Here is a 24,273-nt window from a genome sequence, read left to right as displayed (position 1 = left end):
TATGAATGAAACAGAGCCTCTCTGAAGAGCATGTTTCAACTAAATATACCAGACATGCGGTTATTGCAGGAGACTAAAGGAAGCATTAAAGCTTGGTTTATGAATATTTTCAATTTTTTTAGCACACACAGAATTAAATATATATTTTGTTAATTTTTGCAGTACTGGAAATTGGAACCTTTACACAGAGCTACATCCCCAATCTTTTAAAAATTTTTTCTCTTGAAATAGGGTTTCATTAAGTTTTTAAGCTTTTAGGCTGGGCTCAAACTTGTGACACTCCTGCCTCAGCCTCCCATAATGCTAGGAGTACTAGCATGTACCATCATGCTGGCTTTTTGTTTTGTTTTCAAAGAGTTACCTTAAGCATTTTCCCATACTGAGTTTAATCCAAAGTAAGTCTTCCCTTTCCTTCTAGGCCATTGTCCTTAAGCCATATAATGCCCTGTGTAGGTAGAAAAGGCCAGAAGACTAAAAACGCATGCTGCACATGGAATTAACCTGACAATACCATAGAATGTGATGACAGCAGACTCTAGAATCTAATGACATCAATTTAGAATAAAATTATTCTGTAGCTCACCTTTCTGAAAAGCTCTAATCTATGTGAATGGGGAATTTATATTCTGACTTCACTATGTTCAAGGAATCAGTCAACACATCAAAGAGTGAAAAATATCTAGTTGAGGGCAACAACACACATAATATCTGCACAGTTCTCCCCTTAGGATTATCTATCTGACCAGCAATTTTTCAAATCCCCTGATTCACTAATTCATTCTTTCACTTAACCATTCTTATTCCAGGTTTTTATAACCTCTACTGATAGGGAAAAGTGAGTGTTACAGATTTTGGTTTGAAGGTATACTGATGTGGGGAGAAAAGTTTGAAAAGAAGCAAATGTCACTGCCCTCCTACATGGAGTTCAACAGCCTTTGTCCACACTGACAGTAAAGCGTGCCATTTGATCGTTTGGATCACATGCAGATTATGGAGATCTGTTATGCCACTGTTTTTACACTTGGAACAACTTATATTGATGTAATGGTGAGTTTGACAGAATTGCTAGAAAAGAAACATTGTTCTTTCCATTTCCAATGCAATTTGGAGTACTCTCTCTCTGATAGGTGTATGTGTACATCCACTTATGACACAAAACATCTCCTCAAACACTTTAATCCGCTGCTCAGTACTCTGATGCTATACTCTACTACCTCTTCCCATCTTTGTTCCCTTCCTAACACCCTGCTCCAGGATACCTTTGAACAAATTCCTTTTAAGAGGCTGTGAGCTCTCAACTGTCACCATACAACTGTCAGATTTGTAATTTTATTTTGCCTAAGGAACCTCGTGTAGAAGACATGAGATTCCTAGGTCAGAGACAGAAGACTTGTATTATTCATGGCACAGTAAGGACCGTGTCCACTAGAATACTGTGTTGGTCCTCCTTGGCTGCACACTGTCCATGAGGGCAATGGAGAGGGCCCAGAGATACCCGCATTCATGTCATAGGAAAGGAGCTATAGCTTAGGTGATCTACAACTTTTATAGCAAGCAGTAAGAAAACTTTCTAAACCTCCCTTCGGTCCTAGAGGGATACATTCCTTCACACCTCAAGTTTTGTTGTCATACTCTGAAAAGTAGCCTGTGTAAAGAGTGCTCAAGGATGTACAGTCTTGGCACACCCAGTAAGATACGGAGCCCAGGAGGCCCAACAAGTACTATCTCTTCATATAGCAAACTATTAGTCTTTTCCTTTCTGGTGAGACTGCTATCTGTTATTCTGAAATTTTCCTGGACTAAGATCTGCGTTTACCTTTTCTAAAAGGACCCCTTTGCATATTGTCCAGAATAAAATATATACAGCTTATAGTTTCTCTAGAAAACTTTTCTTCGCAACACTGGGTTGGCTTGATGTTTAAAAGATGCCTCTCACGAAAGGCATCTATCAGAAGTATCTGGCCACTGAGCTATCCCAAAGGAAATGAAGAATTTATGACTAGATAGCCATGTTGTCTGTCATATCTAGGAGATAATGAAAGTTGTAAGGTCACTTCCTCACCTAGTTTGAGCAAATTTACAATTATCTGTCCAAAGAAAGGTGTTTGGATATGTGTATTTGAAGGGTAAGGGAGACAATCCAGATTTGCCAAAACATTTGAAAAGAATTCTCATTCTGGTATGGGTAGTTTCATTTAATATCATTCTGGGCAGACAACTTATCTAAACGTCTATAGATGTCCTAAAATTGCTCCCTTTTTACTTACTTTTAAGACAGTCAAAATTAAACTTAGCTCAAAAAAAGGTCATCACCTAAAGTCTCACTATGTAGCTGAGACTAACCTGGAACTCACTATGTAGTCCAGCTTGTTCTGGAACTCACAGCGATCCTCCTGCCTCAGCCTCCTGAGTGCTGGAATTATAGGTGTGCACCAACACGCCCGGCTATTAAAACTAAAATTTAATTGTGATAGTTCAAGGGAGTATTAGAAATCTCCTAGAATAAAGCTTCTCAAATTTATGGTGCATCAGTTACCAGGAGAGCTTGTTAAAATGTTGACTCCTGGGCATTGTACATGGAGATTCACCAGTGATAGGCTGGGCCCTAAGAATATGCATTTCCACAAGCTGGATGGGATGATAATGATGCTATCTTTGTTCCCACAACATGTGAGACAAGAACAAGCCCCAGAGTCAAGGTAGAAGAGCTTTCTGAGGTACCTCACAGCAGCCTCCCATCTAAGATATAGATCCAGTAATACATTAACACCAGGATTGAATGTCTCAGTGCCTAGATGATGAATCACTTCAGGAAATCCACATTACACCTGGGGAGAAGTAGGAGGTGCAAAGAACCCTGGGACTGAATATTTAACATAAAGGACTATCTTTGAATCAGAAGTGGCTGAATTAATCTGGATGGCAAATTTGTTTTTCCACATTATCAAAAAACAGGGATTGTGAGCTACTCTGAATTCAATAATAGAGAAATGTACAGTTATATCTTTTTTTTTTTTTTTTGTACGGGAATCGAACTTGGGCCCTTGTGCTTCCTAGGCAGGTGGTGGAACCACTTAGCCAAATCCCCAGCTTGTACAGTTATATCTTTAGCTGATAAATGTGTACTATTTTGATAGAGAACACTTTAATAGCAAAAATCCCTACAAAATGTCACAACGTAAAATAACTTACACCCATTTGCTTTGTTTAGTTCAGAACCAACAGTCACCAGAGGCATCTAGTCTCTCTAAAAAGGTTTTGTAAATAAAAAGGACCATTGTTAATTCTGTTGACCAGACACCCCCCCGCCCCCCCCTAGAATAGATAACTAAATGAATTTTAAAGGTAACCTCCCCTAACAAAGAAGCACTACAGCTACATCCCAGTTGAAATTCAACTGCCTCACTGCCATGATTTGAATATCAGCAATGTGAACTGTGAAAATGAAATGCAACCACTTGAATGAGATCAAGGCTGTGTAACCCTATAAAAGAAGGAGTAGTAGCCCGGTACAGGGTTGATCAGGGCACTGCCATTAGGTGTGATTGACCCCCATCGATGGAATAAACTTTTATTTTACTTCCCTTCTGTTGCCTCTCTGTGTGTCACCTGCCTTCAGTAACATTTTTAGTCAATGATAACAATGTAATTTATTCATTATGAGTTATTTTTGTAAATGGATTATCAAGTATGTCTGATTATGTATAGTCATAGTAACATTCATCTTTAGCACTAGGCTAACTATCTTACTTTCTTTCAACACAACATTAGACATTTGTAAACTTATTCTGTCTTTCTCAATAACTCATGTGTATCAATCAGCTTTCCTATTGCTGGGAAAACATGCCTAACATACACCATTTAAAGGAGGAAATGTTTATCTAGCTCATGATTCAGAGGTTTGAGTCCATGGTCATCTGGCACCATGGCCAGAAAGAGTGGTGGAGTACTACGGGAAGGAGAGCCATGCCCTCTCCCACCTGGCGCCCCCATCCTCCAGTGCCCCAGAAAGTAGCCTGGGCCCCAATCCGCAGGAGGGAGAGCCACGCCTTCTCCCACCCAGAGCCGCCATTGCTCCAGCACCAGGAAGGTAGCCGCGGGTGCCCCTGAACCCCCATAACTCCCCTTACCCCCCACATTCTCAGACCTCCTGATTGTGCCAATCTTTGGACCCACTCTGCAGAGGCAGAAGTGGTCATAAAAGGTATTTTTCTGAGTTCCCAACTTTGAACATCTTTAAAGAAAGAGCGTGGGAAACCTATAGTAGAACAGTGTAGAGTTCAACTGTTCAGAAGGTTGGGGAACTCAGTCTGGGCCTTGCAGCCCGAGGTGAGTCTGCGTCATGGGGTTCAGCTATCAGCTAACTTGTGTCTTATCTCTGTCTGAGCCATTAAATGGTAAATATACTATATTGAAAAGTTTGTTCACTGCAAACATGTTCTGGACTGCTTCTTGATTTCAATTAATTCAAATGGTTTAAGGGTGATAGACTAGTGACTACCACAGGTGGTGAGTTTCCAAGTTGTGCTTGACCGTAATGTGTTGCTGATGGTATCAGTTGGGATAAAGGATTATGGTTGATTTGATGAGCTGTTTTCTCTGATGTTATGAAGATGAGAATGTCTGTGGGTCATTAGAGACACAGAAGCTAGGGCGCAACTATATCAGGAAGATTTGGGTAATAATCCAGAGATTAAACCAAGGACAGTCCGACAACAAAAATAAAAATGAGAAAACACTTAAGCAAGACACAAGGACAGATTTCCAGTTCACCAATGGCAAACAGTAGGGCAAATGAGGATGAAAAGGCTGATAGTGAACCACCAGGACACCCTGAAGTCAAAGCACAGGAAGTAACAAAACAGATCAGGCTCTAGAAAAATCCAAAACTGAAATAATTTCCCAGATAACCATAGAGATAGTGAGCAAAATGGAAGTCATGATTCGAGACTCTAGAGCAGAAACTGACAAAAAAATAGATGAGCTCAATGATAGGAGCCATGAAGGCCCAGCATAAGAAAGAAATGGAAAAAATAAACACCCAACATAGGACAGAAATGGAATCCACAAAAGAGATTCAAACAGATATCCAGGAGATTAAACACTCCATAGAAAGTGTACGCAACAGAATAAAAGAATGTGAAGATAGACTCTCAGATATAGAAGACTGCAGTCAGTGACCATGAAAAGAGAGGTCTCTTAAAAACAGTAAGGGATCAGGAGAAATCCATCCAACAACTCTGAGATGATGCCAAGAAGAATAACATAAGACTGATAGGAATCCATGAAGTAGCAGGAGAAAATACAAATGACTTAAAAAAGCTGTTCGCAGAATTAATGACAGAAAACTTCCCAAACAGAGGGGAAGAATTTTGACATTCAGATAACTGAGGCATATAGGACCCCAACTAGCTACAATAAAAAAATCTACACCTAGACATATAATAATCAAGATCCCAGAAACCCAACAGAACAAAATACTACAAGCAGTAAAAGAAAAGAAACAAATCACATGCAAAGGAAAGCCCATCAAAATCACAGCAGACTTTTCAACACAAACCCTTAGGGCAAGGAGAGCCTGGAGTGAGATATTTCAAGTACTAAAAGAGAACAACCTCCAACCTAGACTGATGTATCCTGCAAAACTCTCTTTCAAAATGGAGGGGGAAATAAGATACTTCCACAACAAAGAACACCTGAGAAACTACATGAATACCAAACCAGCACTACAAGCAATTCTAAACAAGATCCTAGATAAAGACAATGAAGGCAATAACATCATGAGGCCCAACAGAGCAAATCAAATAGGCAAGGCAAGAAACTAAAAGGAGAAGGTGAAAAAGTAAAGAGTCAACAAAAGGCCAATAACATGTCAATAATAATAATAAGTCAGTACATATCAGTTATAATCATCAATGTCAATGGCCTCAACTTACCAATCAAGAGAAATAGACTGACAAAATGGAATAAGAAGCGAAATCCAATAGTATGTTGTATACAAGAAACAAACCTAGTGCAAAAAGAAACCCACAGACTGAAAGTGAAAGGATGGAAAACAATTCTACATGTGACAGGAGCCCAGAAAAAAGCAGGGGTAGCAATCTTATTTGCAGACAAAGTAAATTTCAAATCAAAACTGATTCTAGTATTATTGATGTAGGACGGTACTGTATCATACCTCTGTGAATGTAAAATATCTTGTACCTGCTTCATGATATGTAGTAGTGACCGTGCTTTATCAGAGCTATATTTAATGATATTACTCTAGAATGTTCTCTTCCCAGATGATGATTAAGATGCTAATAAAAAGAAATGGTGGCAGGTACCACAACAGCAACAGAACTGTGCTGTTTTCTGGATATTATTATTTTCTTTGTTTTTTTGTTTTTTTAATGGAATGTGCTGAATGTCTATAATTTTGCTCAGACGACTGCAGAACCTGGAAAAGCTGTTGCTGCTATTGATGCATAACATACTGCTATTATTGGTCTTTTTATATAAATTAAAAAATATATATATTATATATAAAACTTGAATTTTTGGAAACTTTAACTGTGCTTTCAACTTTGAAAAAAAGTTATCCCAATTTACTGTGTTGAGTTGGCACTGTACAGAAATGGACAGCCATATTTGTCTAGAAATGTTATTTTTTTTCCATTGTACGGGGTAATGCACTGTATTAAATATGTAAGGTCATTTGTTCGTGGGTTTGATTATAGAAACTAATAAGGTATTCTCTAAATGATGGAAAAAAAGAATAATATAAGACTACAAGAGCAAGAAGCAATTTAAATATGTTAAGGGACCATTTTCATCTTCAGAATTAAGGATTAGGTTAATCTTACATCATTGCCTTTTCTCTTTTACTTTCCTTTTTAGTTTTATTTTAGGATTCCCTATTTTTAATGTTCATACAGAGATTTCTTTAACTGAAATACCGAATAATTTCTCTGGTGTGAAAAACTATAACAGTACACAGGATCCTAATGAGATAATTAATAATGTGAAATAGGAAGTAAAGGGCTAAAGGTGTGGGGAAAGTAGGAGGGGTGGGGGAAAGGTAATAAGGGAGAGGAAAAAAATATGAGAAATTGAAAAAATGGAAATAAAGTGTTTGTAAATAGGGAGGGGAGGAGGGGTGAAGGGAAGCCAGGGACAGGGGAAAAATGAGAATCAAGACCTATTATGTAAAGGTACAGGATCCCAATAATCAATGTAACTGTATTCTATACCTAGATTGTACAAATAAACTCAATAAAAAGGAAAAAAAAAAAGAGTGGTAGAGCAAAGCTGCTTACTTTATGGCAGCCAAGAAGCAGAGTACTGGGAAAAAGTGCCAGCAAGACATACACCCTCTGAAGGTATGCCTCTGGTGACACACATCCTAACAGATCACTCAGCAGGATTAACACTTCCATGACTCAATCAACTGTCTAGGAGTCTCTTCATTCAGCCAAGCAGACAATTAAAATTAACCAGTTATGTTTATAAACTTTATAATGGGGAAATTGGCTAGTAAGATAACATAATGTAGAAAAAAAGTTCAACTTTTTTTAATGCTATATAGTCAATTCCCATTTTAACAGATAATATCTTGAGGGTAATAGTTTCCCTAGAGTCTGTAGTGCTACCACGGTCTTTCTTGTACATGTTATCCTAATATTTAAGGTGTACTGCTGCTAAAAGGAACAGGATATGCCTCATTTCATGAATTATTTCCTCTTTGATTATGTTTGTTTCTTTTTTTTAAATAAAAGGTATTATTATTATTGCTTTTTGTGTTGGGGTTTCTTCCCTGTGGTATATAAATCAGGTCAAGTACCACTCAGATTAAAAATTTTAAAAAATAAAAAAGTTAAATATTTAAGTACATGCTCTCTGAAATGAAATTCTCTTGTTGCTTAGATAGTCTCCTTCCATTCAAAGTCAAGCTTCTTGAAATAAGGGCCTACCATTCTGGGGCTCACATTCTTGCCTCTCATTCATCTGTCTAGGCCTAGATCAGGTTTATATTCTCACCACCACCCAGTAATTGCTCATATAGAGCTTATAAAAAATTGACCTCTTGCTAGGAGTGGAATCCAGAAGGAGGCTTCTGAGAGACTGAGGAAGGAGTACAACAAATTTGAGGGCAGCCTGAGCAATTTAGCAATATCCTTATCTCAAAATCTTTTTAAAAGGCAAGACTGGGAATTTAGCTCAGTGGTAAAGTAGTTTTTCTAGATGTGCCAGGCCCTGGGTTCAACTCCCAATACTGGGACAGGGGGACTTCTAAGTCCCCAAATATAGCTAAATAGGACCAGCCCTTATTTTACTTGACTAAAAACATTACAACTGAAAGTCTACTGTTGAATGTATTTTTCTAGTTCAGGGGTTGTCAAACTAAACCCTGACAGCCTAATCCACCTGCCACTGGCTTTTGTAAAATTATGGGGGAACACTGCCATATTCATATTGTCTATGGCTGCTTTCACACTGTATTGGGAGAGCTAAATAGTTGACACACACATAGTATGCTCCTCAATGCCTAAAATTTTCATAGAAAAAGTTTGCCTGCCCTGTTCTAATGCACTTGCTATCATTTGATCATTTTCTTCATATTAATAAAATAACAAAAAATTTAAGCAACTTACTAAAGATTAGACACAGTGCAAAAGCAAAGTACTTTCTTTCTTTTTTTTTTTTTTTTTTGGTTTTTTGAGACAGGGTCTCAGTATGTAGTTGAGACTGACCAGGCTGGCCTCAAACTCATTGCGATCCTCCTGCCTCAGCCTCCCGAGTGCTGGGATTACAGGTGTGCGCCACCATGCCCGGCGCAAAGTACTTTCTTATATCATCTCATTTAAAATTTAAAGTTATTAAGAAGAAAGAAGTCAGCCTGTACTTACAAGTTTGATTCTGCTTAAGTGGGAGGACCTGGGAACTATACCTCCTGCCCTCAGTTGCTGCCACCACCCACAGAGCCTCACACCAATGCCAGGAGAGACAGTGAAGTGCAAATCCCACTTCCAGTCCCTGGGTTCTACACGGCACAGAACAAAAGAGTTGACAACCAACAGACTGGCCCAATCAAGGAAGAAACCAATACCCAGGAGAGGAGTTGCGCTTCAGGACTGAAGTCATACCCTTTCACAGAGACTGAGTGACAGACAGCCTTGGGGGATAGGTTGGCAGAAGGTGAGTTCTACACAGGGATCTCCTGGATCCCCCGGAAGGCCCAGGGCTCAGACCAAGAGGACCACAGGAAGTGTATTCTGTTGTGGGGGGCAGGTTCAGCAGGTATAATCATCAGAGGTGGAGGTCCTGAAGAAAAAGGCATTTGGTTTAGAGGTACGTTTTAGCTCTAGTGTTGCTGCCACCACCCAGAAGAAATCAGTGCACAGAATTACTGTAGGTCAATATAAGATGGGCCTAATTGTGTTCACTAAAATCAGAGTCCTCTTTGTTTTGGTAAGAGATTGTTTATGAGTGCTTCCTAGGGCCTGTCAAATCCAGCTGACTTTTGGTGCCACTGTTGTTGCTGAATTTACTACCATGGGCAAGGTAACAGAGTAGTGACTAGCAACTGGTTTTCTCTCTATGCCAATACTTAGATTGCCTGGGGGAATCATAAACAATATTGTGGCTTATTCTTGAGGAACAAGGCACTAGGCCAATGAATTTGCAAACCCTGGCACAAAAATGAACAAAGAAACAACAACAACAATAACAATTAAAACAAAAACATGAAAAGACAAGATAATAAAATGCCTCCAAAACCTTGCAAATACCACAAAACTGGTACTGGGGCGGTAAGGAGGTATTACAAGCTATGAAGTAGTTAAGTCTAAAAGTGTAGCAATGGAAGCAAAAGAGTTCTATAAGGTGCTTGGCAAATTTAAAGAAGATATAACTAATCACATAAGGACAATAATGAAACAAATAATCAGCAAGTTTAGAGAAGACACTAATAAATAGAGTAGAGCTAAAGAAAGAAATGCAAAACATTAATTTCCAACATAGAAAACAATGGGAGTCCATAACAAAGTTCTAAAGAGTAATTCAGGAGATTAAAAACATGATTGGAAGTATGGGCAGCAGAAGCAACCAATGTGAAGATACAGCATCAGACCTGGAGGACAGGGCTGTGGTAAACAGAGATGTATCAAATGTTGAATTAACTCCAACAAATCTAATTAATGAGAGATACCCTAAAAACAACAAAGGAACATGAAATTGGATCCAATAGCTCCTAGATGGTTCAAAAATCACTAAGAATAATTGAAATAAATGAAAAATCAGAAGACAGCATAAAGGGCATAAAACAATCTGTTTATACAGGTTATAAACTTTCTGTACAGGGAAAAAGAACTTAACATACGATAAGTAAAGCATATAGAACCATGAACAGGTATGATTAGAAAATAATCACTGCATGCCACAAAGTAATTAAAATACCAGAAACACAACATGAGAACAGAATCATAAAGCCTGCTAGAGAAAAGCAATGAATCAACTTTAAAGGAAAACCCATCAGAATTAATACAAACCTTAAAGGTTAAGAGAGCATGGAATGAAGTGTTTCATGCTGTTAAAGCAAACAATTTCCAGCCCAGACTCTTACATCCTGAAAAATTATCTTTCAAAATTTGGGGAGAAATAAGATAATTCTTGACAAAGAAAACATAAATTCATGAACACTAAATCAACCCTCCAGAAAATTCTCAAAGACATCCAAGAAAGACAATGAAGGGCTGGGGATTTAGCTCAGTGGTTCCAGCAAATGCCTGGCAATCGCAAGGGCCCAAGTTTGATCCCTGGTAACAACAACAAAAAAGATCCAATAAAATGAATACATCAGGGGTTCAGGGCTTTAGCTCAGTGGCACCAGACTTGTCTCACAAGTGCAAGGCCCTAAATTCAATCCCCAGCACAAAAAACAACAACAAAAAAATCAGGTAGGGCTAGCAATTAAGTAGAATAAGAGTAAGAAAACAAAACAGCAACAGGAAATTAATACAATGGAAAGAATATCAATATATATCAATAATAACTATCAATGTAAATGGATTCAACTCACAAGAAACATTTAACACTAAAAGAAATTCATACACTAAAAATTAACAGATGGAAAACAATATTCCATTCAATGGGAACCTGAAAACAAGTAGGAATAGCTTTCTTATTTTCAGACAAACTGATGAAAAGAGGAAAAAGGGACAACATTATACATTGGTTAGTGAAATTATTCAACAGCAAGAGATGACAATTACAAACATACATGCATCAAACCGTGGAGCACCCAACTTGATAAAACAAATTCTAATGGACATATAAGATCAGATAACATCAATACCCAATATCACAAATAGATCAACTAAACAAAAATTAACAAAGAAATATCAAGTTGAATGAAAGAACAAATGGACTTAACAGATATATACAGAATGTTCCACCTAACAACAAAATACATAGTATTTTTGGCTACACACAGACTTTCTCCAAAACAGACCACAAACTAGTCAATAAAATATGCCTAAGTAAATGCAAAAGAATCAAAATTTTACCATGCTTATTAACAGATCACAGTGCAATGAAGCTAGAAATCAATAGCAAAAGAAACCACAAAAACTATGCAGACATATAAACATTAAACCAAACACTCTTGAATAATCAATGGGTCACAGTGGTAACTATGGAAAAAAACAAGACAGTTCCTGGAATTAAATGACAATGCCAGTACAAAATATGAGAATTTATGGGATACAATGAAAGGAGTCCTATGAGGGAATTTTATAGTGCCGAATGCCCACATCAGAAAAATAGAACAAGCCCAAATGAATAACCTAATGATGCATGTAAAGATATTAGGAAAAAAGAACAATCCAAACTCAAAGCTTGCACGAGGAAAAAAATTATAAAGATCAGAACATAAATTAATAAAATGGAGGCTAAAAAATACAAAGAACTGCTGAATCAAAGAGTTGGTTCTTTGAAAGAATAAATAAAAATCAAATACTTAGCCATTAAGAAATAAAACAAATTAATGCAACTAGAAATGTAAATGATGAAATCACAATGGATACTGTTGAAATTCAGAAAATTATTAGGATTATTGGGATTCATTGTAATCCCAATCAAAATACCAATGTCATTTCTCAGAGAGCTAGAGAAAACAATCACAAAATGAATATATGATCAGAAGAGACCCTGAATAGCAAAAACAATCCTGGTTAACAAATGAAAAGCTGGTAGTATCACAACTCCTGCCTTGAAGTTATAATATAAAGCTAGAGTGATCAAAACAGCATGGTACTGGCAAAATAACAGGCATGTGGATTAATGGAACAGAACAGAAGAAACAGAAACAACCCCAGGCACATATAACTATTTGATTTTTGACGAAGGAGCCAACAACAGACACTGGAAGAAGGATAGCTTCTTTAATAAATGAGCTAGGAAAACTAGATATCCACATGCAGGAGACTGAGTCTAGACTCAAGTACAGTGGTACCTTGGTTCATGAACTTAATTATTTCCATGATTCTGGATGCCGAATTTGTTCCATGATTCTGGTTGCAATCTGGTTGCAATTCATTTGCAACCAGAATTATGGAAAGAATTAAGATTGTAAACTGAGGTACCACAGTATCTCAGCATGTACTGAACTAAAATCAAAGTGGAGCAATGATCTCAATGTTAAAACAGAAACAATCTGCTGGAAGATAAAATAGTATGTACAACTCTTTTTTTTTTTTTTGTACTGGGGATTGAACTCAGGTCCTTGCATTTGTGAGGTGGGCCAGCAGCACCACTGAGCTAAATTCCTGGCCCATATGTACAACTCTTAAAGACATAGGCAAAAGCAAGGACCTTCTGAGTAGAACCTGACTTGCATAAGAATCAACAAATGGTATTATATCAAATTAAAAAGCTAGTGTGCAGCAAAGAAAAGAACCAACAGAGTGAAGAGACAAACTATAGAATGGGAAAAATATCTTGCCAGCTATTCTACAGAGAAATGCCTACATAGAACTCAAAAACTTAGATACCCCAAAATAAAACACCCAATAAAAAACCAGGCAACTGAAATAGACACTTTTCAGAAGTATAAGTGGCCAATAAATACATGAAAAAAGGCTCATCAATGGTGACCATCAGAGAAATGCAAATTAAAACTACACTGATATACCACCTCACCCTAGAGAGAATGGATATCATAAAAAAAAATCTAACAATAACCAATGCTGGTGAGGCTGTGGGGAAAAAGGAACTCTACTATATTGTTGATTGGAATGTAAACTAGTGCAATCACTATTGAAATCAGTGTGAAGATTCCTCAAAAAACTAAAAACAGAAATTCCATTTAACCCAGCTATTCCTCTCCTAGATAACTTCCCAAGAGTTCAAACCATCATATTACAGGAATACATGCATACCCATTTTACAGCAGCACAATTTGTAACAGCTAGATCTTTGAACAGCACATATGTTCATAGATAGATGAATGGATAAGGAAAACGTGGTATTGATACACAATGGAGTATTATGCTGCCATAAATAAAGATAAACTTGAGGCATTCCTAAGTAAGTGAACACAATTTGAGAACATAAAGTTAAGTGAAATAAGTCAGACAAAAAGCTCAAATATCAAGTCTTCTTTGTGAGAAATACAACACACACACATATACACAAATAAAGAGCAAAAGAGAAGAGATAAATAAGTAGGGAGAAGTTCAAATACTTCCTCAAATTACATAGTCCATTGTTTTATAAATAGTTTAATAAATATGCTAATTTGTTTCATTTATATTACTAGTTTATCTTAGTTCCTTGAAAAGAAAGTTTGTGTTGCAATATATTTTGTTTCTGTTTTGTAAAAATCTCTTTGTATTGAGTAGCTAATTTGAAGCTAATGATACACAGTATAATAACTATTTTTATTCTCTTATTTGGTTATGAAAATTTGTTTTATTTTTTCATAAAAAATATTAATTCAAAAAATAAAACAAAAATTTAAACAACATACATTATTAACCACCATTTAAGATAAATAAATTCAGGTTTAGATAACAGATGTTATATAGCTAGTTAATAGCTGGGCCAGAATTCATAGTTGGCTGAGAATGATTCCAAACCTACTAACTGGTCTTGAAACCTTGTCCATTTTTGGCTTCTCACACCACTGTCCTCTGGTTTCTCTCCCACTTTTTTGACCAGTAGTCAGCTTTCTTTAGCAGATTCATCATCCACCTCGGCCGACTCTAGTACTGGCTTCAGAGCAACAAGTACTCTTTTCTCTCCCCACTACGTATTCTGCTTCTGCAGACTCCATTCCCAGAGCATGGGGCTTTACATGCATACTGATGCCTCACCCAGCACATTGACAATTTTCCCTTAAGTAGCGCTCCCCTCAGCCCTGTGGTACCTAGGTGGGTAAGAACTCATTCTAGCAGTGGCTTCAATCTCTTAGCAGGTTGTTCTGGTATCTGACTTCAGGATACAAAGGTAGTTAACAATTGTTGCTTTGTTCTTGGCCTTTGGGACTGAAGTGATCTCTCTTTAAATCCTATTTCATTGTTTTTTTAAAGAAAGTGTTCAAATTGTGACTTTGTTTTGCTCCTTGCTGTATCTCCAGAGATGGCACAGAAACAACACACACTCAGAGAGTAAGGGAGACTGCAATTGTTTATATGATCTATTTCCCCTGTCCTTTTTTGAAGGAATTCATGGAAGAGAAGACCTACTGGAAAATATATTAGGAAAAGATGCTCAAACTTACTAGTGTTCAGGGAAATATATGTTGGAAAATGATTCATTAACATTTCATCGGCATTGGTTGGCTAGAATTAAAATGTCGGACAACATACGAATTTGTATAAAGAAATAAAATATACTGTTGTTAGGACTGTGAAGTGGTACACTCTGAAGAATGTTGTAGTAACATAATAAATCTCATCTGCGTGTCAGCACTTCATATACATACTTTTAAACAATTTTCCCATGTGTGTCTAAGGAATTATGAACAGGTGTTCAGTTAAGCGTTGTTTATAAGAACAAAAAGTGGTGACTAAAACATCCATCAATCAGGAAATATGGTATATTCCTTCATGGAATGCAGCATAGCAGTTGAAAAGAATGAAATAAATTTATATGTATCAATATGGAAAAACCTGAAACAAGCATTTAATACAAAGTCAAGTTACAAAATGTTATGTACCATATAATGCTATGTATACACTAAGAAACATTAAGATTTTTAAAGGAAGAATGCACACCAACTTTTAACATAAAGGTTACCATTGAAAAGAGTAGAAAGAGGCTGCCACATGGACAATGTTCCATTTTTTAAAGACGTAAAAAACATTTTGAAAAAAATTTTCTCTTTGTAAATGTTGACCTCTAAAACATTAAGGAATACAGAATCATATCTGAATCTGTCTCAACACCTTGAGTAATTTAAGTTCAACAATAAAACTGACTTAACGGAAGTAAATAATGGTAAGAATAAAAGGCAAATGAACAGAAAACAAAGTATGTATTTTGGTTTTTAAAAATGAAAGTTAAAGGAGATTCAAATGAACCCTCCTCAAAGGCTTGTCTGTCTGTGGTCTCGATTTTATCCTCCTCCTCTATTATTTACAAGGTAATACCATCTGAGGTACAAGGTACTATGCTTTACATTATGTTGCTGTGCTGAGGGTAGACTGGGGGGGTGTTTCTTTTTCTTCTCAAATAATCAGCACTCTTTCCATTAATACTATCTGAGGGAATCATATGAACCTAATACTAAAATGAAAATATCTAGATTTTTTTTTAAAAGACCCCTTTGGTCTCTGCACAATCCTGTATCTAATTTTGAAACACATTTATTCTTCCTAAAGCCCACAGCCAAATGAAGAATAATGAATTTATTACTTTAAGTTAAAAGAAGATTTAACATTTTACATGGAATTTTCTAAAGCTTTACATAACATTATCACTGAAATAATAGTTTTGGAGTCTGTAGTTTGACAGAGTAATACAGGTCAATTATGACAGGGAAAAGAGAAGAGGGTAACTTTTAAAAAAAATGAGCCCAAGTTTTCAGAAATAAGGAATGAAATTTAAACTGTGAACTAGTGATCTTAAGAAGATTTAAAAAAATTTTACTGTGTCCCCAAAGAGACCAAAACAGCCTCTAATATTATCCTGTCTAAAAACAGTATTCTTCCATATACTCAGATGTTGGTGTCTAAAACTATTCTCACCAAAAGGAAATAACATGGCCCCTGGAGTGGCTGATTCCTTGTCTTGGAGCAGGGACAAAAACTGAATCAGTCCAACATCACTACAAAGAAGTAAAGATACTGTCAAAGGTGTTAATGCCAAAGCATTAGCAGGCACTCAGAGGGCATGGGACAAGAATTTGAGCATTAGTCATGCTCACTACCACACTCAAAAGTTGAGTCAACTATCAGTTTTGATAGCTGAATTAGTTGAGTCCAAACAAAGCAAAAACCTGAAGGGCCATGATGGTGGTTGTGTAAGAGAAGCCATGCAAGAGAGTCTAATAATCCTTACTGCAAATATAGTCCACGGATCTTTATCAGGATTGTTTCATGAGTCCTAACACTCGAGTTTTTTTTTTTTTTTTGGTACCGGGGATTGAACTTGGGTCCTTGTGCTTGCAAGGCAGGCCACCGAACCGCTGAGCTAAATCCCCGGCCTGCACTTGAGTTTTTGTCATATTAATCATATAATTACATTTTTCTTTTCTTGTGTAAAACTAATAGTATTAGGAAATTGTGACTAGTATCTATTTTACTACAAATAAAATCCTCCAACAAAAGAAGTTTTATATGTAAACACAGAATTGTCATCTGCTGTTTTAATTATGCCATGGAGGACATTATGTATGAAGAATACAACCCACTCAAAATGTGGTAAGGGGTTATGACTGCATCTCACCACAGTTAGTCATCTAATACTATGGGGAATTTTAAAAAATTCAGACAATCTCAAATATACTTCACAAAAATTATTTATTTAGAAGCTTATTTCTAGGTATGTATTTAGAAAGATGTGTTAAATCTTTCTATATCTTATTCATTTTTTAAAAATTCAATTTAAGGGTATGTCTGCTTTGTTTTAAACAGGAAAAGTTCCTCTCATTCTACTTTGCTCTCACTTCAGTCTAGTCTGTCTAACATCCACTTCGGTATTTAATTCTAACCCAAACACCCAAGATTCTGATATCAGTCTTTGAGTTTTGATGTCTACTTTTTTGTTTTAGCTGCATGTGACTGTCATTCATAAATTTCAAAATTCCTTCTTGAACCAATCCATATTTAAAAACATATGCTTATTTCATTATCTGAAGCTGAATTAAGTCTTATAATTTATTTATTCTATTTGTCCTAAACTTAACAAAAGTTTCTTTTCTTTCTAGAGTGTTGGAATTTCTTGAACAAGCCTGTGCTCACTCACTAAGCCAGGGTTTTTTTGACTATGAGGATCACTCATTCACTGCCCCATACTACAACACCAGGTTGCTAGCAACCCTGTAGGTTTAGCGGGTCTCTGATCTTCTCAGGCTAGTCTCTGTTTCCATCATGTTCTTTCTGTGATGTGACTGCTGAAAATGCACATAGGACTCCTGATGAGGAAGTGCCACAGATTTACACACTGGAAGGAAAACCACCTGATTTATCTTCAGTAACTCTTGATGCTCCATGATATGATTAAATTTTTGTCATTATTAAGTAGTAGGCTGCTGTTATCTATACCCATAAAAGCCACCAGGACACTTTTCTGAGTAACATTTTTGAATAATCTAGATTTCTTCTAAAAACTACCAGATCAATAAATCTTTATTGGTACCTATTCTGTACTAGGCACAGAAATAAGGGGTTAGAAATATAATTATGAAGACACAGGATCCTTGTCCTCAGGAATTTCAAGCCATAGCATATTCACTAGCGCTCCTTTTTTTTTTTTTTTAACCTGTTGATTTTATTCTTCAAAAACATTAGGCACAATTTTTTAATTCATAAATTACTTGTTTTTCCATACAAACATATTATCTATGTTCCTGATATTAGAATTCAATGAGTTAACTCACACAAGGATTAATCTGAATCACTTATATATTTTCCAATCTTTAGATCTGTGCTAAAATTCAGTAGCCACTATCCTCAAGTGACTATTTAAATTTAATTGCAATTAAATAAAATTATGATTGGAATAAAATTAAATTAAAAATTCAATTCCTCAGATGCACTAATGACATGTGGTTACAACACTGGGCAGCACAGATACAGTCTATTTAATCACAAAGAGTTCTCTTGGCTAGCACTGATCTAGACAGTTCTTACATAAGGGGTTACATAGAAACCACATTTTTAAAATTACCTATTTTGGCAAACAGTTGCTGTCTTCTTCAATAGTTATATAATGCCACCTACTACTATTTACAAACCTTTTGTCAATGTAGTCTAAATGATCTAAAATAATGACAACAGGGAATATGGTCTTAATTATAATCTAAATTAAAATAATCATTCCAGGCAACCTACTCAGGAATCCCCTCTGAGAAGAGAAAACTTTCTTTTCTATGATCTTATTTCTCATCTTTTTCTGTCACTTTGTACTTTCTCCTTTTTTTTTTTTGGAAGGCATGTTTCTTCTCAAGATCAGAGAGAAAGGAAGACTGCAAAAGTTTTAGTACCAATCTATCTTAACCTTTCCCACCTACCCAACAATTAAGAGCTTTCAAGTTGAGCCCATAGAAAATGAAATGTTTATGTTAATACCAAAGGGAAGTCATTTTAGATGAGGAACACATACCTTGTCCCTGGGTCAGATGAGACATCAGAATTCGGCCCATCCAGAACACATGTGAAGGCAATGTCCCCACTTAGTGTTCTGGGCACAATTTCCCATCCAGCTGGTATAGGAAATTAAATTGAGGCCCAATGGAAAGATTCAATTTCTAGGTGACACCAGAAAAAGCTATTTCCTAAGCATTGTACTTAAAGGACCAAAACACATTCAGTTTAGGAGAAAATTTCTAAGCTATTCTTTTTTTTTTTCATTGAGTTTATTGGTACATTTTAGGTATACAGTACAGTTACATTCATTATTGGGATCTTGTACCTTTACATGACAGGTGGCCTTGGTTCTCATTTTTTCCCTTTGTCCCTGCCCTCCCTTCACCCCCTCCTCCTCTCCCCATTTACAAAGACTTTATTTCCATTTTTTCACTTTCTCATATTTTTCCCTTATTAATTATTATTTTATCTTACTTCCTCACAAGCTCAAAAGGCTCCAAACTAATGGCTCTCTCTCTCCTCCTAAGCCAGTTTTCATCATTTATATGTGCATGGGAAGGAAGCACATCCGCCAGTGTGTAAGCTGTGGTTGCCAGACAATGTGCACAGGTTTTAATCTGTGGGTTTCGTAAGTGTGTTACAGATATAAAGACATACAACTGTAGAGTGGATTTTGAGTAAAGCATAATCTTGCCAGGCTGCTAAGGAAGACTGCCAAGGTGATTAGGTAGATAACACAAATGTCTCAGTGACTTCTTTGCTCATGGGCCCAGGGCAGGATTTTTCTGAGCCATTACTTGCTTCTATCTCTCGAGGTGACCTCTTTTGCAGGCTGGGAAGTGCTCCAACTACTTCCAATCTGTCCTTCCCCTCTCCCACTCTCTTTCAAAGAATTGGAAAACTGTTGTTCAGGTCTCTTTATCACTGGTTTAATTTTGCTAGCAAAGCTTCCTTCTTTAAACATGGCCATTATAATGGTAATCAGGTATAGCTTGTGCTTTGGGGAACATGCTTTGGAGTTTGGAATTTGAGTTTCTGGAGAAAGTAGGGGTGTGCATTGGTAAGGGTGAATAGTCTGGCCCAACCTATCTTATGGTCACTCTTCAGATAGCAGCTATCCGCTCTGGAGCAGGTCAACTCAGGCATGCCTTGAGGGCACATAAAAATTAAGTAGGGACTAAAAGAGATGCCTATTTTTCCTCTTGTTGTTTTTGCAAAACTCAATTGTCAAATTCTCTCACTCATTTGAAATGTATTCTTAAGTACTGGAATTTGTTTGACCCTCATGCATTGAGAAAGAGTGGTTTAACAGTCTTCTACACCAGCATCTGGGCTGCCTACACCCTAGAGACACAGTAGAATGCAGAGGGAAGCACTGATTATGATGCTACTTTGCAACTAGAGTTGTACTGTAAGAGAGAAGGGAAATGGTTAGAATCACCTTATATATAACGCAGACTTTCTCTGCATTAAGAGACATCCTCCACTGTTTGGACAAGTGCTGTCCCAAGACTTACCCTGTTTTAAATTTTCCCAAGTCACAGTCCTGCAAAATGTAGATGATATTCTGTTCACTAATGATTTTCTCCTTGATAGAGAAACAGATGCCTTGCTATAAGATGTCACCTCACTGGCTAAATTCCTACAGATTTTTCAACAGGTAACACAAACAGATATTAAAGGACTGCCTCTCTTTTGTTAGGATTTCTCTCCAGAACATCTTGCCAGGCCAACCACCATTCTCAGAGATATGCTACCTGAGGTTCTGAAAGAGGAAAGCCCATAGCTAAGTATGGTCCAAGGGTCACAAGATCATAAGGAAGGGGGTCCAGGTGCACAGTCAGAGCAGCTTCCTCCCACTTCTGGTTCACTGCTGCTGGCACTGGATGGGGTTAAATCTAGAGGACACCTTAGACTGAGCACAGAGCAAATAGACAAGGGCATCTTCTTTCCACTTGTTTCTTTTCAAAACGGGGAAAAAAAACTGTTGCAGGTAGACATCTGCAGCAGGGAAGATTGGAGCCTTGGCAAGCTTTCTTCCCTCACTGTTTGGAAAGAAGGCTACTTAGTCTCTTTCTACACCCAAACATGGCCTGCACGCCCACCCTGGAAGTAGTTAACATTAACTTTAACAGCTCGCCCCTTTAGAGGGAATAGTTACACATGGCTATCAAAACAGCAATTTTGGCTATTAGCTGTGGCTATTAAGCAACTGTGGCTGTCAAAGCAACAAGGAGAAGCCAGTATAGTTGGGTATTCCAGTCAGACAAACCATCAGCCTAGGGTCCATCTTAAAACTGCCTTCACTTTCACAGGTGTACAAGGATTTTATTCCTTCTGATTCTTATTACAAGAGATCTCTGTTAACTGACATACACAAAGATTTGACCAGCCCATAATTACAAACCTAAAAACTGTAAAACAATTATAATTCAAATTGGTTAAATGTCTCTGAGTGCACTCCAGTCTCTTAATAATTGTCTTATGTGTGCCTGTCCGTTCAATTTGTGACCAGTTGCAACATATGCAGCTATTTCATTTGAGCTCGACAATTTTTTCTTCTTTTTGATTTGTTTAATTTTTAAAATATTTATGTCTACAACTTAAGTTGGCTCATAGGCAGGTGTCATTATTGTTAAGGACATGCTTCCACCCAGGTTGCTGGCTGACTGAAACGACGTCAAGACTGGCTCTGAAAATGCAGTGCATATTGCTGTCTGTGTACAATAATTTGGAAGTCTCTCACTGGTCGAGAATAATGTGTTAGCTCATCAGTGTTAGCTAAATCAGGGATTTAGCTCAGCAGTTCCACCACCTGCCTCTCAAGCGTAAGGCTCTGAGTTCAATTCCCAGTACCAAAAAAAAAAAAAAGAATAGTGTGTTAATTATGATGTAGTTCTCATAGGTCATCTGAAAAATTTGTTAAGATAATTAAATGAGATCATCTTAAGCACAGGGAACTGCTAGGTTAGACTCCCATTGGTGAATAAAGGATCAGCTGCCTAGAAACATTTATTCCAGTCTTTATTCACTAGTGGGGCCCCAGTAATTTCTGTGGTGTTATGGGTAAAACAATAAAGTTTCCTCATTAAAAGATGCTCCTGATACAAAACTAAAGAGACAAAGGCTCCATATAGCTGTGACACTCATTACTGCTAATTTCATGGTGTACTAAATGTATACAGGTGTTCTAAAATACAAAATGAGGGTTGTTTATACTCAGATGTTTTTCTTTCTCTTGTATTCCTGCTACTTGTGATAAGAGGTACATGTCATGCCAGTAGGAGACCAGCAGGCAAATGATAGTTTTTTAAAAAGCTTATGTGATGTGTATGTTATATATGTGTCACTACACTTGGAGATGCTCAGGCACTAAGTCACGGAGAATGGCACATACTTCTTTGATGACATCCTATTAAATAATAACAAATTGTGTACTAGATGGAAATGACTGACGAAAAAGGCTATTCTATACTAAGAAAGACATTTAAATGTTTCAAAGATAATATCATAATTGCCATGCTGAAATACTATGTGTTGCTCTTGATCTCAAGTTTTCTCTGCAAAACTTTATAATTGTTGTCTGTTAACCCTCTGCAGGGATTCAATGTCTAAAACAACCATAATCAGTAAGAAATAACAGTCCTATGGCTATATTTTATATTTCAAAGTGCTTGAGATGCAGATGAGATTATAATAGTTAAGCTCGCTGCTCCCACTACAACACTGAGATCTTCTCTTCTGGATGTTCAACAACTGAAGTTGGGAGACCAGAACTAGAAAGGTGTCTTAGTCACTTTTCTTGTTGCTGAGACTAAATACCAAACATTCACAGGTTAAGGGAGAAAAGGTTTATTTAGCTCACAGTCTGTATATGTTTCAGTCCATAATTTCCTAGCTCCAAAGCAGGATGGCATGACAGACAGGTACTGAAATGGAGAAATAGTTCATGGTAGGCAGAAAGTAGCAAAGCAACGAGAGTCAACCACAGCTCTTTCTATCCCTTACATCCTATCTAGGCTACTTAGGGCAGGTAGCACTCACATCCTTAATCCTAGCACTGCACCACAAAACAATCCTAGCATCACACATTCTAGATCTAGCCACCTCTGAAAAAGCCCCCTCTATGACTGAATGAGGCTTTGGGGGGACATCTAGATGTAAGCCATGACACAGAGTAAGTGGCATAGGAAGACAACCAATATTTTGGCCCTGGCTCTCCAAGGTCATTGAGGACCTAGGACACGAGGGAACCTTTTCTAAAGGATCCTATAACTTTGGTGACTTACCCAAACTCCTGAGCAGGGAGACTGCTGGACCCTAGAGGACAGGAATCAACAAATGGACAGAGGGTCACCGAAGGGGGAAAAGTCTCCAATGCTTTCAGAGAAAGTAACATGGTCCAGCAAGACCATGACCCATCCTGGTGGCTGACGCTGACACAGGAGCTGACAGGTTCTGTACATGGCTCCAAAAGTAATGCCTGAGGAGACTTAACTGACCTTGATAGACAGCAAGAGATTAATTTTGATAAACATGAGTCTTCCTTTAACTTGGTCTTAAACACAGGTAGAAAAGTATAACCAAAAGAGGTATAAAAACAATAACGTAGTAGTAAAAGCTAAATATAAAAAGGGGCTCCAAACCCTGACCCCTTCTGGCAGTTTACAGCTACACCAGTGCTGACCACTGTCATGGTTCAGTAAGGCAAACAAACAAACAAACAAACAAACTTATGGCTGAAATTATAAAAGCTCAACAAGTGTCTTTAAATTCCTTAGCTAAAATTGTCCTTTGAAACCACTAAACTCTCCATCTTCTTATAGCTAACACTAAAGGAACTTATGACAAGAAATGTCAGACTTATACACAACCTCCATCAGTAGAAGTGTCTAAGAGCCAGCTGGCTATAATCATTATTCCAGTCCCTTAAAAGCAGTGTCTGGACATGGCTCTTTCCCCAAACGACTTTCTGTATTAGTGTTCATGCTTTTTTTTTAATGCATGCTTTAATTTCTTGGAAAATTTGTTTACTTTTGCCTAGAAGCTGCCAAACTCCAAGTGATCATATAGATGGAACCAAAAACAAACATGCCAGACTCCTTTTACTGAGACCCACCCACTAGATCAAACTTGTGAAGGGGGTTCATAACTGTTAAGCTGCAACATGATTTCTATCCAAGGTCCATTTGATTATCTCTCTGTAGAAAGCCCTCAACTTCAGTCTTTCCCTCACAGACCCTTCTCAGCTCAAAGCAGATAGATGAAAACTATGCCCCTTCTCCCTTAACCTTAGTTAAGGATGTCTCTTTAGAGGGGATGATATTATAGACAGTTAAGTAGAAATATTACAGGAAGTTCGACAGGGTTAGACCCTGAGGGAGTCAGTGCAGAAGATGAGAACAAATCAAAACTGTGGCTGGATGGGCTACAGAGTGAGTTCCAGGTCAGTCTCAAGTACATAGTGAGACCCTGTCTCAAA

At 37.3% G+C, this 24,273-nt stretch overlaps 1 protein-coding gene across 8 annotated transcripts in view; it reads right to left on the bottom strand.

Annotated features, from left to right (window-relative positions):
• Window positions 1-24,273, bottom strand: part of Rmdn2 (regulator of microtubule dynamics 2) — a 93,583-nt gene that overhangs the window by 61,191 nt on the left and 8,119 nt on the right. Inside the window, exon 1 of one of the 8 annotated variants that reach the window (XM_010611426.2) lies at window positions 362-512. The exons of the other annotated variants lie outside the window; for them this stretch is intronic. Within the exon in view, the coding sequence (XP_010609728.1) occupies window positions 362-378 (17 nt within the window). The 5' untranslated portion in view covers window positions 379-512. Of the gene's footprint in view, window positions 1-361; window positions 513-24,273 lie in introns of those variants that run through there. 8 annotated transcript variants of the gene reach the window in all.

Source organism: Fukomys damarensis, unplaced genomic scaffold (genome assembly GCF_012274545.1).
Source record: "Fukomys damarensis isolate Sample0158 unplaced genomic scaffold, DMR_v1.0_HiC HiC_scaffold_2, whole genome shotgun sequence".
Taxonomy (NCBI): domain Eukaryota; kingdom Metazoa; phylum Chordata; class Mammalia; order Rodentia; family Bathyergidae; genus Fukomys; species Fukomys damarensis.
The sequence above is the reverse complement of the archived record's forward strand: the minus strand, read 5'-3'. Positions and strand labels throughout refer to the sequence as shown.